Source organism: Nuphar pumila, chromosome 2 (genome assembly GCF_984573655.1).
Source record: "Nuphar pumila chromosome 2, dmNupPumi1.hap1.1, whole genome shotgun sequence".
Lineage (NCBI taxonomy): Eukaryota > Viridiplantae > Streptophyta > Magnoliopsida > Nymphaeales > Nymphaeaceae > Nuphar > Nuphar pumila.
The window spans coordinates 40,422,035-40,436,153 of record NC_143250.1 but is presented as its reverse complement, the minus strand read 5'-3'; the positions used below and the strand labels follow the sequence as shown (position 1 = coordinate 40,436,153).

At 36.3% G+C, this 14,119-nt stretch overlaps 1 protein-coding gene across 2 annotated transcripts; it reads left to right on the top strand.

Moving 5' to 3' along the window:
- Positions 1-1,074: 1,074 nt before the first annotated feature.
- CBL1 (calcineurin B-like protein 1) lies at positions 1,075-12,620 on the top strand. 2 transcript variants are annotated; one of them, XM_089995690.1, is made up of 9 exons: positions 1,075-1,284; positions 1,963-2,136; positions 4,688-4,770; positions 7,394-7,453; positions 8,489-8,597; positions 8,726-8,778; positions 9,006-9,086; positions 9,519-9,631; positions 12,275-12,620. In XM_089995690.1, exons 2-9 carry the CDS (start codon positions 2,058-2,060, stop codon positions 12,336-12,338), a joined length of 642 nt encoding a protein of 213 aa, XP_089851816.1. In that variant the 5' UTR covers positions 1,075-1,284; positions 1,963-2,057; the 3' UTR covers positions 12,339-12,620. The 2 variants fall into 2 exon arrangements, with proteins under 2 accessions (XP_089851816.1, XP_089851817.1); XM_089995691.1 differs by lacking the exon at positions 7,394-7,453 and having other exon boundaries at positions 1,077-1,284.
- Positions 12,621-14,119: the final 1,499 nt, after the last annotated feature.

Sequence of the window (14,119 nt, the reverse complement as noted above, 5' to 3'; positions counted from 1 at the left end):
CTAGTGGGGCAGGATCCCATTTGTGTATCTTATAACCTGGAACGATGACCCAACCCAATATCCCTCTTCTCATTTCTGACTGACGTACGTACAGTGTAGAGAAATGCAAACCAGTGAGGTCATTATAGACCCGACCCGACCCGAAACGATGGGATCCAGACCAGAATCAAACTCATATCTCACTCGGAACTGGTGGTTCATCCTGAAAACGTCTTGAAAGGATCCGATCCATCTTGCTTGCCAAATTGGGTGTCGGCCGTTCACGTCAAAGGCTGCGTCACTAGTTTGACTCTAAAAGTCAAAAAAGGATGGTTCCTCGTTTCTAACGTGTGCTATTTTTGTTTTGTTGTTTTCCAATAATGAATTAATTGAGACGAGTTTCTTAAATATTTTATATATTTTTATCTATTTTAAATGAGTATTAGTATTAAGGGTATCAACGGGCCTGATTTACTCAGACCCTACCCCGAACCAAACCTTTTAGAGTCGGGGTTACGGTGATAAATAAGAAGACCCGATTAAGACTCAGGTCCATATTCATTAATATATGGACCCAGGTATAGTTTGTGAATTTTTATATCAGATCCAGACTTGACCCGAGTTTCGATTACGACCCATAATTTTTTAACATAAAAATGATAAAAAAATGAAGTTTTATTGAGTATGGTTCCGATTTGGTTCATGTAGTTCTTATCGGGTTCGGGTATGATTTTTTTTTACAGTAGACCTGATTAAACCTGGGTCCAAACCTAATACTATACTCGAAAATCTGATCCAAGTTCAGGTGAAATGCACGAAAATCTGATCCAAGTCCAGTTTCACCTGAGTTCTAATCAAACTCGACCCGTTACATCCCTAATCAGAGGCAAACAATTTTTCTTTTTATTTACGTAAATTATTTTACACCTTTTTATATACTAAAAATAAAAATTCAAGAAACTTGGTGAAGCTTGGAAGGCCGTCCACAGCTCGTTCTTCCTGGGGTATTTAAGTCATTTCGCATCGTTCCCACCCGTTTTCCCTACCAAGTGAGGTGTCCTCATCGACAAAAGGAGGGCAAAGGCAAACTGGCAAAGGCTGTGGACGGCCTTTGCCAAATTCGCTCCTTTTTCTTATTTTAAAAGAAATTTTTTTCCGGGCACGAGAATCCCGATCTCCGGCGTCCCCATTTCTCGTCTCCCAGAGCATCGTTCGTTCCCTCTCTCTCTCTCGTTAAGGAAGGAAGCTACTGATCCGATCCGTCCGCCTCGCCGGAGAATCTCCTCTCCTTTTTCTTTCCGTCCGGTAAGCCGTTTTCCGGCGTTCTTTTGGCTCTGGATTACCGGTTAGGGTTTCCTTGTTCCGTTGGCGGACTTTCGGTTTAGGATTCTCTGCGTTTGTTAGAGATCTTTTTCGTGATTTCCGTCTTCCTTTTCTTTATCTTTTTTTCAAAGAAAACCCGCGTCTTGTTTTCCCAAACTTTAGATTTTTTCTTATGGCTTTTGTTGGTTGGATTACTTGTTTTGTGGGAGTTTTCTCTTGTTCGAGGGTTGAATTCTTGGTTTTTTTCTTTCTTTTTTATCTGCATTGTGATGTTTCGATCCTAATATTGTTATACTTGGCCGGATGTTCTTGATTCTTTTAGAGTTTTGAACTTCTTTTTGGTTGATTTCAATATAATTTTGTTTTAGTGAATCCTTGTTTATTCTGTATGGATTCAAGGGTGCTTTTTTAATGTTTTATGCCTTAAAGCTATTTGATCTTCTGGAATCGCTTTCCCTAATTTCAAATTACTTTTTTTCGTATAAAATTAGGTTCTTAGGTGGAGATGTTTTTGCGTGAACTGTATGTGATACGCGTTTGTTAGCCTTTTTTTCTGACGATATTTTTAGTTGTTGTTCTTTTTCTTTTTTTTCTTTAATTGGGGAAGTTCATTTTTGCTTTATCGTTTGATATTTACGTTTTCTTTTTTTCGGTTTATAGGTGGAGATGTTTTTGAGGCACCTTCACGCAATCTACGTCTTTTGGCCTCTCTGAGTGGCTTCGATTCTGAATCACTTTTCAGCCGGTTACGCTCAATGGGCTGCTTCCAGTCGAAAATTAGGAGGCAATTTCCAGGATATGAGGACCCTACCCTTCTGTCCGCACAAACAGCTTGTAAGTTTCGAGTGGATCGTTCGTGCTCGACGTCGCATGGTCGGTTTCGTTTGTTGATTTTATGGCTTATTTGTGTGATTTTGAGAGATGAGAGTTTGCTTTGTGGACCATGTGATGTTGATGTCTAATGGGCTCAGTGGCATTTGTTTTTGGCATCCTGGTGATTAGTTGCATCCATAACTGTAGAAGTAGGTTTGAAAATTTGTTGGGTTTTGAGTGCAACTTTGGTGTTTAGTTTGGAAAGAATATCAGTTGGAAGTATGGTTCTTCGTTCGTGGTTGGAGGACATATGAGTTGGACTCTGTTTGTGGTTGTAAGAGAAAAAAGTTTGATATATAATTCCATTTGAAGTTGTTAAGCTCTGGCCCAAAGTGTTAAGCGTGGTAGTTGGATTGGTAGAGTCGTATACTAACTTTGGTTGAAGGGCCTACCGGCTGCTATCACCCCAGCTTGCCTATCAGGAATGAGAAGAAAAGGACCTAAAATGTGTTAGTTGGAGTTTATTTGGTTGGTCCAAGTCCAGCAGCAATGTTTTGTTGGCTTGATTACTCGGGTGGTTCAGTAGGAAGGGAAGATGGAAATTGTGTGAATTGCTTACAAATAAAAAGAGAATAGGATGGGAACGGAAATAGAAATATACAAATGACCTGTGCTTCTGCTCATAAAGCATTTTGGATAGGCTTGCTGCGTTGAGGTTCAGTCCTAGTGAGAAAATAAGTAAAAGTGAGGTAAAAGTAATGTTTATTAGACTTTAAAGAATGAGGAGTTACTATCATCTTAAGACAATATTCTATATAAGAAGTAGTAGGATGTGTCAAATTTGAAACTACTATGAATTTTTGACCTTCAGTTTTTGGACAATAATAGATCAATAGTCTTATAAAAGTCACACTAAAGTATTCTTATAGCCCTCAATTGAGGTGAAATGTGTGTGATCTGCACCAATTGTGGAAAGTCCTGTCTTTTACAATTATTGGTTTCATAGGGCATTTATTGTTCCTTGAATTATTCACTGCATGTAATGTTTATTCAGCTAACTCTTGGTGCAATAATCCAAATATTTATTTTTTTATTCCTAAAATTAACAGATTCTGTTCTTGGTTCCATCCTTATATTTTAATTGGATAATATGGTCCTTTAACTATATCAGCTAATTAGATATGGGGCTTTTCCTTTATTTTCTTTTTCAGCTAATTAGATATGGGGCTTTTCCTTTATTTTCTTTTTCATTTCAAAATTTTTATGTCAGTAAGTGTGCTGTGCTGCTCATTTTGCTACTTCCACTGGAATGCTAGCTTTCATACATACCAAGAAATATCACTGATAAGTGCAAGTTGTTGGTCCCAGCATATTCATTAAACGTGAGCGGCTGTCATCCTGAACAACTATATATCAAGTAGAAACTGAGTGCTGATCATGAAAATAAGTTATAAAGCAGGCATGAAACTTACCATTCATCCAGTAACATCTTGATTTTACATCTAACGAGGCATTTGCTAATATTAATCTAATTAACATAATGGATTCTTACTTAGATCACACTCCCATATAAATGGAGTAAAACTCACATGCTTGCACGTCAAAGCAGAAACCTACATGATTGCTTGTATTTATTTCATATTTGCCTGTATGTTGACATCCGCCAACCAGCACAGTTATTAAAACATGTCCTAGCATGCATAAGTGTAAAAAAATAATCAGGCTGCTAAATATTGCGAGAAACTGAGGCTAATTTGAGAGTTAGCCACATGAATACATCTGCAAAGATCAATAGTTGAACAGTTTATATAAGCATCTTCTTTTAAGCCAATATATGCTCTTCTCTCAAAACTTGGTGCTTGCAACTGAGAAGCATAATTCTGACTTAATGAAATATGTTCGTAACTGATATTTACAAATAAAAGAGCAAAAAACTATCTTGAAAAATATGGCATCTTTATTTATTTGGAGTAAGATATGCATTTACTTAGTCAAATATATTCCATGTACATGCATACATGCTTCTGCTATGATTCCCATTTTTTGACCTCCCACTCCTTGTACATCGTACTTGGTGATTCTTATGTCTATAGGTAGTTATCTATCTTAATCTGTCATCCTGTGGTGAAGTTTTCGTAGTTTTCAGAACATGTATCTCAAATTCTCATGGGTCAAGTTTAATGTGAATGGATAACATCACCTACGTGTCAATAGTTGTGTTCTCAGTTATGCTTGATGAGCATCTTTCATTTTGTTTTTGCTAATATTTTAATTATGAAACACTCATGATGAACAATTGAATTATGGTAACCGATGGATTGTTGTTCGCTGTGCAATGTACTTCTGCCAGAAGTTTGATTAATATTTTCGCTTGAAGTTGCTTATTTGTTCATTTTCTTGAATTGCATGTTTTTGTTGAATCTATGTCTAAAGCTTTTTATTTACCAAAGTATTCCGTATCATACCAAGTGTTTAATCTCAACGTCTTTCTCTTTACAACTTTTCTATGGGTTTTCTTCCTGGATACATCAATGAAAATGGCTGTTTGTTTCTTCTTGTTTGTTGTTTACAGTCAGTGTTAGTGAAGTGGAGGCTCTATTTGAGTTGTTTAAGAGCATAAGTGGTTCTGTGATTGATGATGGGTTGATAAACAAGGTAATTCACAAATAGTTATATACTGTTTTGTTTTGGAGAGCTTTTCTTCCTTTATATGCACCTTTTATTTCTCATTGATTTGGTTCATCTTCAATGGTATATGTATCAAGTAAACCATTTTTATTTAAAAATTAATTCAATTCATTCCTTGTTTCTTATTTTCTAACAAGTCCAATAAGCACTCACTTTGTTATTTTATAACTGTTACCTAGACATGGATGCAGGTGTTACTGCCAAACGCATCGCAGCTTAAAAAAATAAATATGTGGTCGTGGCTTGGTATATACAAGAGTATACGATATATACACATACCTCAGTGCAGATGTGTTGAAACTTCAAACTAAAAGGGAGATGGTAAAACATGTGTGTAACATCGAACTACAAAAACGATAAAACATATTTTTACAAACTGCAAAGCAAAAATGTGCCAAATTGATATGGAACTGGAAATCAGTATGATACAAATGCTTTACTGTAGTTATTTCTTTGATGGTTCAAAGGAAACCATAAAAATATGGCCATTACAAAGTAATTAAGGTGCCTAGAATTGTATGCCAAATTAGTAAAACTAATCATAAGCATGTTTATGTCCAAAACAAAAAAAGCTCACAAGTACAATTGGAATGAAAATTTGGTTCTAAAAGTGTCAGTGTCTGTCCAACACAGCTCACTGGTGATATCTCAAGGTAGCATAGTTTTTTTCCGAACCCAACTTGTAAGACAAAGCAATGATTAAAAAGATGACAAATATTTACTGCTGTCTGTCATTTTACAGTGATAAAAAAGTTAATGTGCCAGTCAGCAGAGCAAAAATAAAATGCTTTGAAAGTCATTGTACTATCTTTACAGAGCCATAATATTGTTGAATTAACACATTTTAACTATTTGTCACTCTAAATCTGTTCTTGTAGAAAGTATTTGTGGATTATCACCACAGACATTGTCACTTACCATTGCGAATTGTTCCTATCTGTCAAGGCTGGACCTGTTTTCCCCCAGTCTGGTCCAGTCATCTAGGATCTTTCGATCTAGCTTGATGCTAGTTTTGAAGATCTTATCTGGTGGGTTTATTTTAGGCTACTCTCTGTACACTGTCCAGGTTTGAGCTGCTAGGCTGACTGTCCTAGCTCTAACTTCCATCCCCATCTGCCATCAACACGGCCCATCTGGTTTTAACCTGGCCATTTGTGTGGTTGCTCAATACCTCAACCATCGTGGCTACTTTATTCTTAGTCTTTCAATTAGAAAGAATGGTCCTAATTTGCATCTCCAGGGAATGGTTGAGCTATTTGCTTTTAGCAGTATTGCATCTTCCATTTTCACTGTATAAATTCTCCAGCTTATCTCTATAATGTTCAGAAAGTTCAGGAACAAATATTGTTAGAGAAAGGAAGTAAATGTTACCAATCTTTAGTTGTTTATTGTTTCCGGGAAAGAGCTTTTAAAGCTTTTGTATGGATATAAAGGTGCAAAGTATTTGAGGATATCAATGACAATTCTGTACTCCAAAAATAGGATCATTGTAGTTTGCTCCTGTGGGGTGACATTGATGAGGAAACCAGGATATTGGATCTCCCCTGTTGATGAGACTGCAGACAAAGCATGTTGAGGAGATCTCAACATAAGGCATCTAGTGTCATATCAATATTCACCTGGACTCTGGTCTGCTTAAAGGTATTGCAGGCGACTTATGCCTGCCTTTTAGTGATTTGGACAAATATTTATTGGAAGGCAAAAGGTGAGAGACAATTTGAGTGCATGAATTTTATTAGGCTTTTCTGGGAAAAAATTATTTTTCCTTATTCATTCATGATAGGAAGATGCATAGAAAGAAGAGGGGAAAATGTGCCGTGTGGTTAGAGAAAGAGAGAGAGAGAGAAACTCTTCTCTTTCGTGGTTATGCACTTCTAGTTGTGCCCTTACATTACCCTAGTTTCTAAATGAGACATTTATAAACTATATGCCCATGTGCCAAAATCCAATGAATAACACTCTGCTAGGTTCATCTCTCTCTCTCTCTCTCTCTCTCTCTCTCTCTCTCTCTCTCTCTCTCTCTCTCTCTCTCTCTCTCTCTCTCTCACACACACACACACACACACACACACACACACACACACACACTCACATGCACGCACACACCCTTGCACTCCCTTGTTGGGATGTAAAAGGTTCAGGTTAGATATCTGATTGAATCCGAGTCTGTTTAGCTATGCTCGGAACAGATACTAGTATCCGATTACTAGTATCTGTTCCGAGTCCTAACAGATTAATCTAGATCCCACTGTCTGACCTGAGACCAACCTGTTTACATCTGTGTGTGTAGCATGCTCGAGCATGTTCATCTATCAGTGAATAATTGTATTATCACAGTTTGGCCCTGATTACCTTTCTTTTATTCCTTCTTTTTTGTGCATGTGTGTGTGTGTGGGGGGGGGGGGGGGGTTCGGGGGAGGGTTGTTTAGTTTGGTGCATTTCAGTTCTTCGTAGACCCATAGCTTTGAATAAATCATCTAATTCCTTTTTTTTAATTCTCGTCATTAAGTTATGTGAGATCATGCCAAGATTTTTTTCATGGAGAAATGCAAGTATCCTTAATATTTTCTTGTTTTGTGTTTTCATGTAGGAAGAGCTTCATCTCGCTCTCTTTAAGAACAGAAAGAAGGAGAACCTATTTGCAAATCGGGTATAGTAACCTTTTAAAGATCATTTTGATTTTGTTTTATTCAGCTTGAAACACAATAGATGACATCTATTGTTAATTTGTATATTGAAGTATTAAAATAACCCTCATTGTTAATTTGTATATTGAAGACCTTAAGATAACATAAGATGAGTTGTTCTAAAGAAAGACAAAAATGTCATTTTACTCAGGCAGGTATTTGGAATGCATTCAAATAAAGTCGGTGGTTGAATGTAATAACTTAAACATTTGGGCAGTTTTCTGTAAATGGTTGATATGTTATGTGGATTTTTGTAAATTCCTCTCAAGTTCTCTTTGAAATAAAGACCAATGCCAAAATCATCTTATGTTTAGAGCATAGTCACCCAGTAGCTGTTATTAAACTCTTTTGGAAACCAGAACTTTGGACTAGGAAAAAAAAAGAACATTTTTGGTTAACTAATTTGCCTAAACCTGAGGTTGCAATAAGCTAAAATTAAGTAGGGTGAATTGGCAAAAGTCAAATGAAAAGAAGAAAACCTCTAATCTGTGTAAAGCAAAGCGACCGTGATTAATTAAGTTAGTGAACCCTTAGCTGTGTTTAGCATGGGTTGTCCATTATTGGTTTTGCATGATTAAATAATATATTTAATAAAAAAATTGTAATGTTTGGTGAGTATTGATTTATCAAGCTAATTTTATGTCTAATACTCTAATTCTTTTTCCTTCTAGTAATACATCCCTTCAGTTCAGTGTCATGTAAACAGAGAATCAATTTTTTCCTTTTCCAAGATAAACACTGAAGTTGAAAGTAATGCAAGTGCTTTCTTCTCCTTTAGGTTCTCCTTTCTTTTTAATGTGAAAATCATGAAAATATAATTGTGTTCGGTAATTTAATATTAATTGCATAGAGTAAAAGTGAAATGAATTTAAACACAAAGAAGTTTGCTTCATTAGGTAGTTTTCTCCAAACTCCTGATATTGGTGAATGATTTGTGATGTCTGTGTCTTTCTTTGCATTGTCCAATATTTTGAGATAGATTGCAATTTTTTGAACAGATATTTGACCTATTTGATGTGAAGCAAAAGGGGCTCATTGATTTTGGTGACTTTGTTCGATCGCTTAGTGTCTTTCACCCAAATGCACCTGAACAGGATAAGATAGACTGTAAGTTGTTTGTGATGCATGACTAGATACATGTGCATACACTTTATGTTCAAGTTGGTGTGTTTTGTGTGTATGTGTTCAGGTTGTTCTTAGAATACTTGCTCAAATTGCTTTTTTTCATGCTGCAGTTTCATTTAGACTTTATGATTTGGATGGCAGTGGCTTCATTGAGCGGCAAGAGGTAAAACTGAAAGTTTGGAACTTGTTTTGAGCTGCATATTTATTTTTGGAATTTGATATGTTAAACTGATGTGCATTGTTTCTAACGCTTGACTATATGAATTCGCACCAATTTGTTCAATTAATTGAGGACAAAGTATGGGTTTTTATTTAGGGTTGATCAACATCTATCATTTTAGTTGTTGATTGCAAAAGCTTTGTATTTACATAATTCATCTGCTTTTTCAGGTTAAGCAAATGTTAATTGCCCTTCTATGTGAATCAGAAATGAGATTGTCCGATGAGACAATTGAGACTATACTTGACAAGGTATCTAACAAAAAATTTCATATGAATTGCAAATTTATTATCCACTCAGCAGCTGTGTAATTAGGGCTATCAATGAATTGCATCATTATCCATATTTGAGGATTTGGAATGGATTATCTAATTCAGATCCAAATCATTTCCCATAGGAGAGGTTCTAAAAACCACAGCAGTTCTGGTTCCCTCTGACAGCTACTATCAAAATCCTGTTAATTTTTCTTGTATTTCCGGTTGAGCAGGATTCTGATCTAACTGGACATATGTATAGACAACTCTATATGCCATAGGCACTTTAAATTAATCAGTTCAAACACAATATGAAGAATTAAGAACTAAGGCTCCACCTTTTTTGAGGTTTTAAATTTGCTTTCTAGGTCCATTGCAATTATTTGTTTGGCAGTTCAATAATTTAGTGCTGACTCTCAAAATTGACAGACATTTTTGGAAGCTGATGTCAACCAGGATGGGAAGATTGATAAATGTGAATGGCAGAACTTTGTTTCTCGGAATCCATCACTAATGAAAATAATGAACCTTCCTTACCTTAAGTAAGTGGCTTTCCCGATGAACCACTGTTTTATTGATTACCATGCTTGTCGCGTTGCATACCTATGCATGAATTCTAATACTCAACTGTCCATGTGCATGACATTTCTGCTATTTAGCTGATAATAGAAGCTTTTGCATGATCATGATATATATGGAAGTTCATGATATACAATCTTTCTTGAATTTGGTGGAAGCTGAAGCAAATAAATTGCTTGAGAATGCAAATTGTTGATCTATAGTATGCAATAGTTAAGAAGACTGGCAACCTCATAACCAAGGGATCCTGGACTAAAATCTGGTGCTTATCAGTTAAGGGAACTCTTTTGTCCAATATCTTGAGGCAAACACTATGCTTGAGAAGAGAGGGGTTGCAAGGGACTAAGCAGCTGTTCTGCTGTTGAACCTTTGGTTCCGTATGCAGTGTTTGATGCCAGCTTCACAGCTTTTGCCTCAACCTAAGCTTCCTATCTAGGATCCACTATTCTAATTCAAAAGTTTCCCTTATTTCTTCTTCCCTAATGAAGAAAATTTGGGATGAATAGGAAATGAAGTATTTGAGCAAGAGGTATTGGCTTCTAGTCCAAGATTGGCTAGGCATTCAAAATTAGAGAAATTCCAGATATTGTCTGCTCTCTAGTCTCAAAATATATTGTCTTATATGGTTGTGGCTTGGAAGATTTTATATTTAGCGGTACATATTTGCCAAAGAACGAAGATGAACTAGTCTAAATCTGTCTGGTTTTGGGCATATGTCTTCAAAAGAGGAAATGAAAATTGAAATTTTTTGAAAGCATTTCTTTGAAGCAAAACAATAGATAAACTCATGAAAAAAACTATTGCCTTAAACAAAACAGAATGTTCTATTAGGAAAGAAGCAATATTAGGTGAATAGCAAGCTTGTGGAGCATTTTTCAGCCTGGAGAACAAGCTTCTAATCCGATATGAGGCTTTTGTTAATTATGGATGGCTTACTCCACTGATAAGTATGGTTCTATTCACATTTGAACGAGGAGAACTTGATTACAAGGTATATATATTTGGATGTCTTCTCTCCATGAATCTCAGTTGTTGATATCTAATTCTAAGTGGAAAGTTGGCATGTTTTTCCAATTGAAAGAACATTATTTTTGACGTGTTAGAGCTTTTATTTACTTTTAAGGTGTGTTCGAATCGCAGTACAAACCCGTGTGGGGAACAAAGTGATCCCTGTGCACAGTGTGTGCTGCATTTGAAACACAGGGACAAAGCAGGTGTGACTGGTGTGCTCTGGACAGAATGCCTCTCGGATGTTCGGGCAGCATTTATCCAGTGCGTCAAGCACGCCTTTACATTTACTTTTTTCAAGCACTCTGATATAGAGACTGTATTTCCTTCCAATTTGGCCTAATTCCTCAATACAGCTGATGTATAACACATCTGCTTGTATCAACTTTAACCAGGGGCGTAGCTAGGATTCATGTGAGGGGGGGGGGGCAAACAGGGGTGTAGCAAAAAAAAATCTATTTGTGTGATAGTCGGGGGTTCGGGGGCAGCGCCCCCGAAAATTTTTTTTTTAGATAAAATAAAAAATGGCTACAATTATTAATAAAAATCTATTTCATATGGACAAATCAAACTATTTGCTGCAGTCAGGGCTGGGCTAGGACTGGGATGGGCTACAAAAATGGATAAAAATCTATTTCATATGGAATCAGGGCTGGGCTAGGACTGGGCTTTTAAAAAAAAATTTAAACTGTTTCCGGAGGTAGGACTGGGCTACAGCCTAGTCCTGCCCCCCCCTAGCTACGCCCCTGACTTTAACGATGTCTTCTCTCTATGCAATCAAAATTAATATTTATAAGAGGATTCTGCATTTTACATTCATTTATTTTTAATTTGAATATTGCCTTGGTTATCTTTCTTGCATCATCAAAACAATCCTCTCTACGCCTTATCTTATAGTGATGCTGGAATCATGGCAATGGGGTTTTGCCAATCTGGGTTGTTAATTATCAGGAACCCCGAATCTCGGATCATAGGTATCACCAAAACCAGATCTCCATATTTAGCAATCATATGACTAGTCACTTTAAAAATGCACCCCTACGCATATTATGTGTGTTTTGCTTGTGGTTAATTAAAACAAAAGTTAACACAGATTTTCGTTCAGACTAGGAGTAACAAATATTAATAGATGCACATTTATATGGAACTCCCACATCCTTTGTGCTGTTTTTTAATGGTTTATTGGGTGTGAACCTCCAAAATCTATACTTTAGACACGCATCTTTATCTTACCGGTTCATAATCTTCATTGTATAAACAAGGTTGCTAAGGGCACGTTATGTGATTCAGAATCACATGGGTGAATCTCACACAAATTATATAGTGACTCTCATTTGCAAAGGCAAATGAGATTCAGTTTCTCACAGGTTACCTTTTTATGTTTGGTTGAGAGTTGAGACCCCATGTGATTCTGAATCATTCTTAAAGGAGCAACCAAACGTGCCCTAAATGTGTGTGAACTCTGAACAAATTTTCTCTGTGTTCCCCATCATGCTAGCAACTGCTTGTGCTTGTTCAAGAGTCTTTGGTCCAGACAGTTTTTTTTTGTGTCATAACACTTTGTTTTCAATTGCTGATTATTATTCTGATTCATACAGGGACATAACCACAACATTTCCAAGTTTCGTATTCAATTCGGAAGTTGACGAAATTGCAACATGAGCTGTTACACAAAAGTGGCATGCATCTCCTCTCGCAAAATGTTGACCTCACTTTTCTTTTCTGTCCTTTTTTTTTTGTTTCACAAAAGGGGGAATAGCTTTAAAAAAGGAAAAAGAAAAAGAAAAGGTGATCCAATTTATTGGTTCATGAATATTTTGTTGTGTTAAAAAGCAAGCGATCATGTTCTGTGTCAAGGTTGTGAAGGGCTTTGTAATTCACGAGTTGATCTTGTAAATGTTTACGGAATTTGGATGTGTTAAGTAAATGGTCCTACAGATCAAATTCATTCCTTGTCTTCATACCTTCATGAGCTTGATCCTTAAACAGCTGCGAGCCGTATGCCTGGCAACCTTCTGAAATTGAAGGCTTGAAACACTTCTTTTGCTGCTGCAAGTGCCTTGATATAAATGTCTCAACTTGGTAAAAAAATGAGCTTGATTTGGTTTGTCTTTTTTTTTTTAATAACTTATCCAGAGGTCTCAAGTCTTGACTTGATGAAAAGTGAGCTAGATTTGGGTAGTCTTTGTGTTATATTCTCGCGGGAAAACCCTTGTTCAGGTGGTGGAGTCTTCATAGGCTTTAAGTTGATAATCAAAATTATGCTACTAGAGAAGCCTTGATAACTGTAATAAATTCGATATTCAGAAAGAGGACAACTAGCAACCTGAGCACCTATGTCAAGAAGGTCCACCTCAGGATAACTGTAATAAATTCGTTATTCGATATTCATAGGCTTTAAGTTGATAACTGTAGCCAATAAGCTTGGATTTTAGAGCCATACCAAGCTCATGGATAAACAGGGACGATCGATACCAAATCCTTATGAAAATTTGAACCGAACTGTCATATGATGGGAATTGTATTGAGGGTGCTTTTGTTTCACACGTTTTAGTGGCGAAGTGACCACATGATTCATATGAAAGTGGATAACGCTTCTCCCATTTTGGGGAAGGGCTTTTCCGCCGCCTTTTCTAGTGGATGGCCCATTTTGAATGGCTCTTTCTACGGTTTGCTTTCACGTGAGGCGCCCACCAACTTTTTGACTTTTTCTTATGAGAACAGAGATTTTTTTTTACGGAAAGCGATTGCTATCCTTGTAAAATAGCGCATTTTTGGAAATGCCTCATAATTTGCCAAAATTATTTTCATGTCCAAAAATTGGAGTCCTGACTTTTTAAGATATTTTTGTCCTTCTCCAAATATATTACAACGTTCACAATTCATTTTTGTGAATGTTTTTAAATGTTCGTACCTCTTTTAACTAATACTCATGATGTATCTATGCATATATAGTATAAGCTTTGCAAATGTCCTAAAATGTGTAAACCTCTTTTTAACGTGCATATGCATACGAAGATTTACAAATGTCAGGAGGATGTTTACAAATGTCGAGGACATTCTCATACAAATATCAGGACATTCACACCTTTACAATTATAGTATGACTTTCACAAATCATTTTTGCAAATGTCCCCAAATGTTTGAACCTCCTTTTAATGTGTGTAAGGAGATTCACAAATGTCAAGACGACATTCACATGCGAAGGTTAGGATATTCACATTTTAACTAAATACTCCTGACGTACCTTCGCAAATTATTTTTGTGAACCTCCTTTTAATGTGCATACGAAGATTCGCAAATGTGTAAGAGCATTTGCATGCAACGATCATGACATTTGCATCTTAGCTAAATATTTTTGACGTAAGTTCACAAACATAGTAAATTTTTTTACATGTCCCCAAAATGTATGAACCTCCTTTAACTAAATACTCTTGACGTGC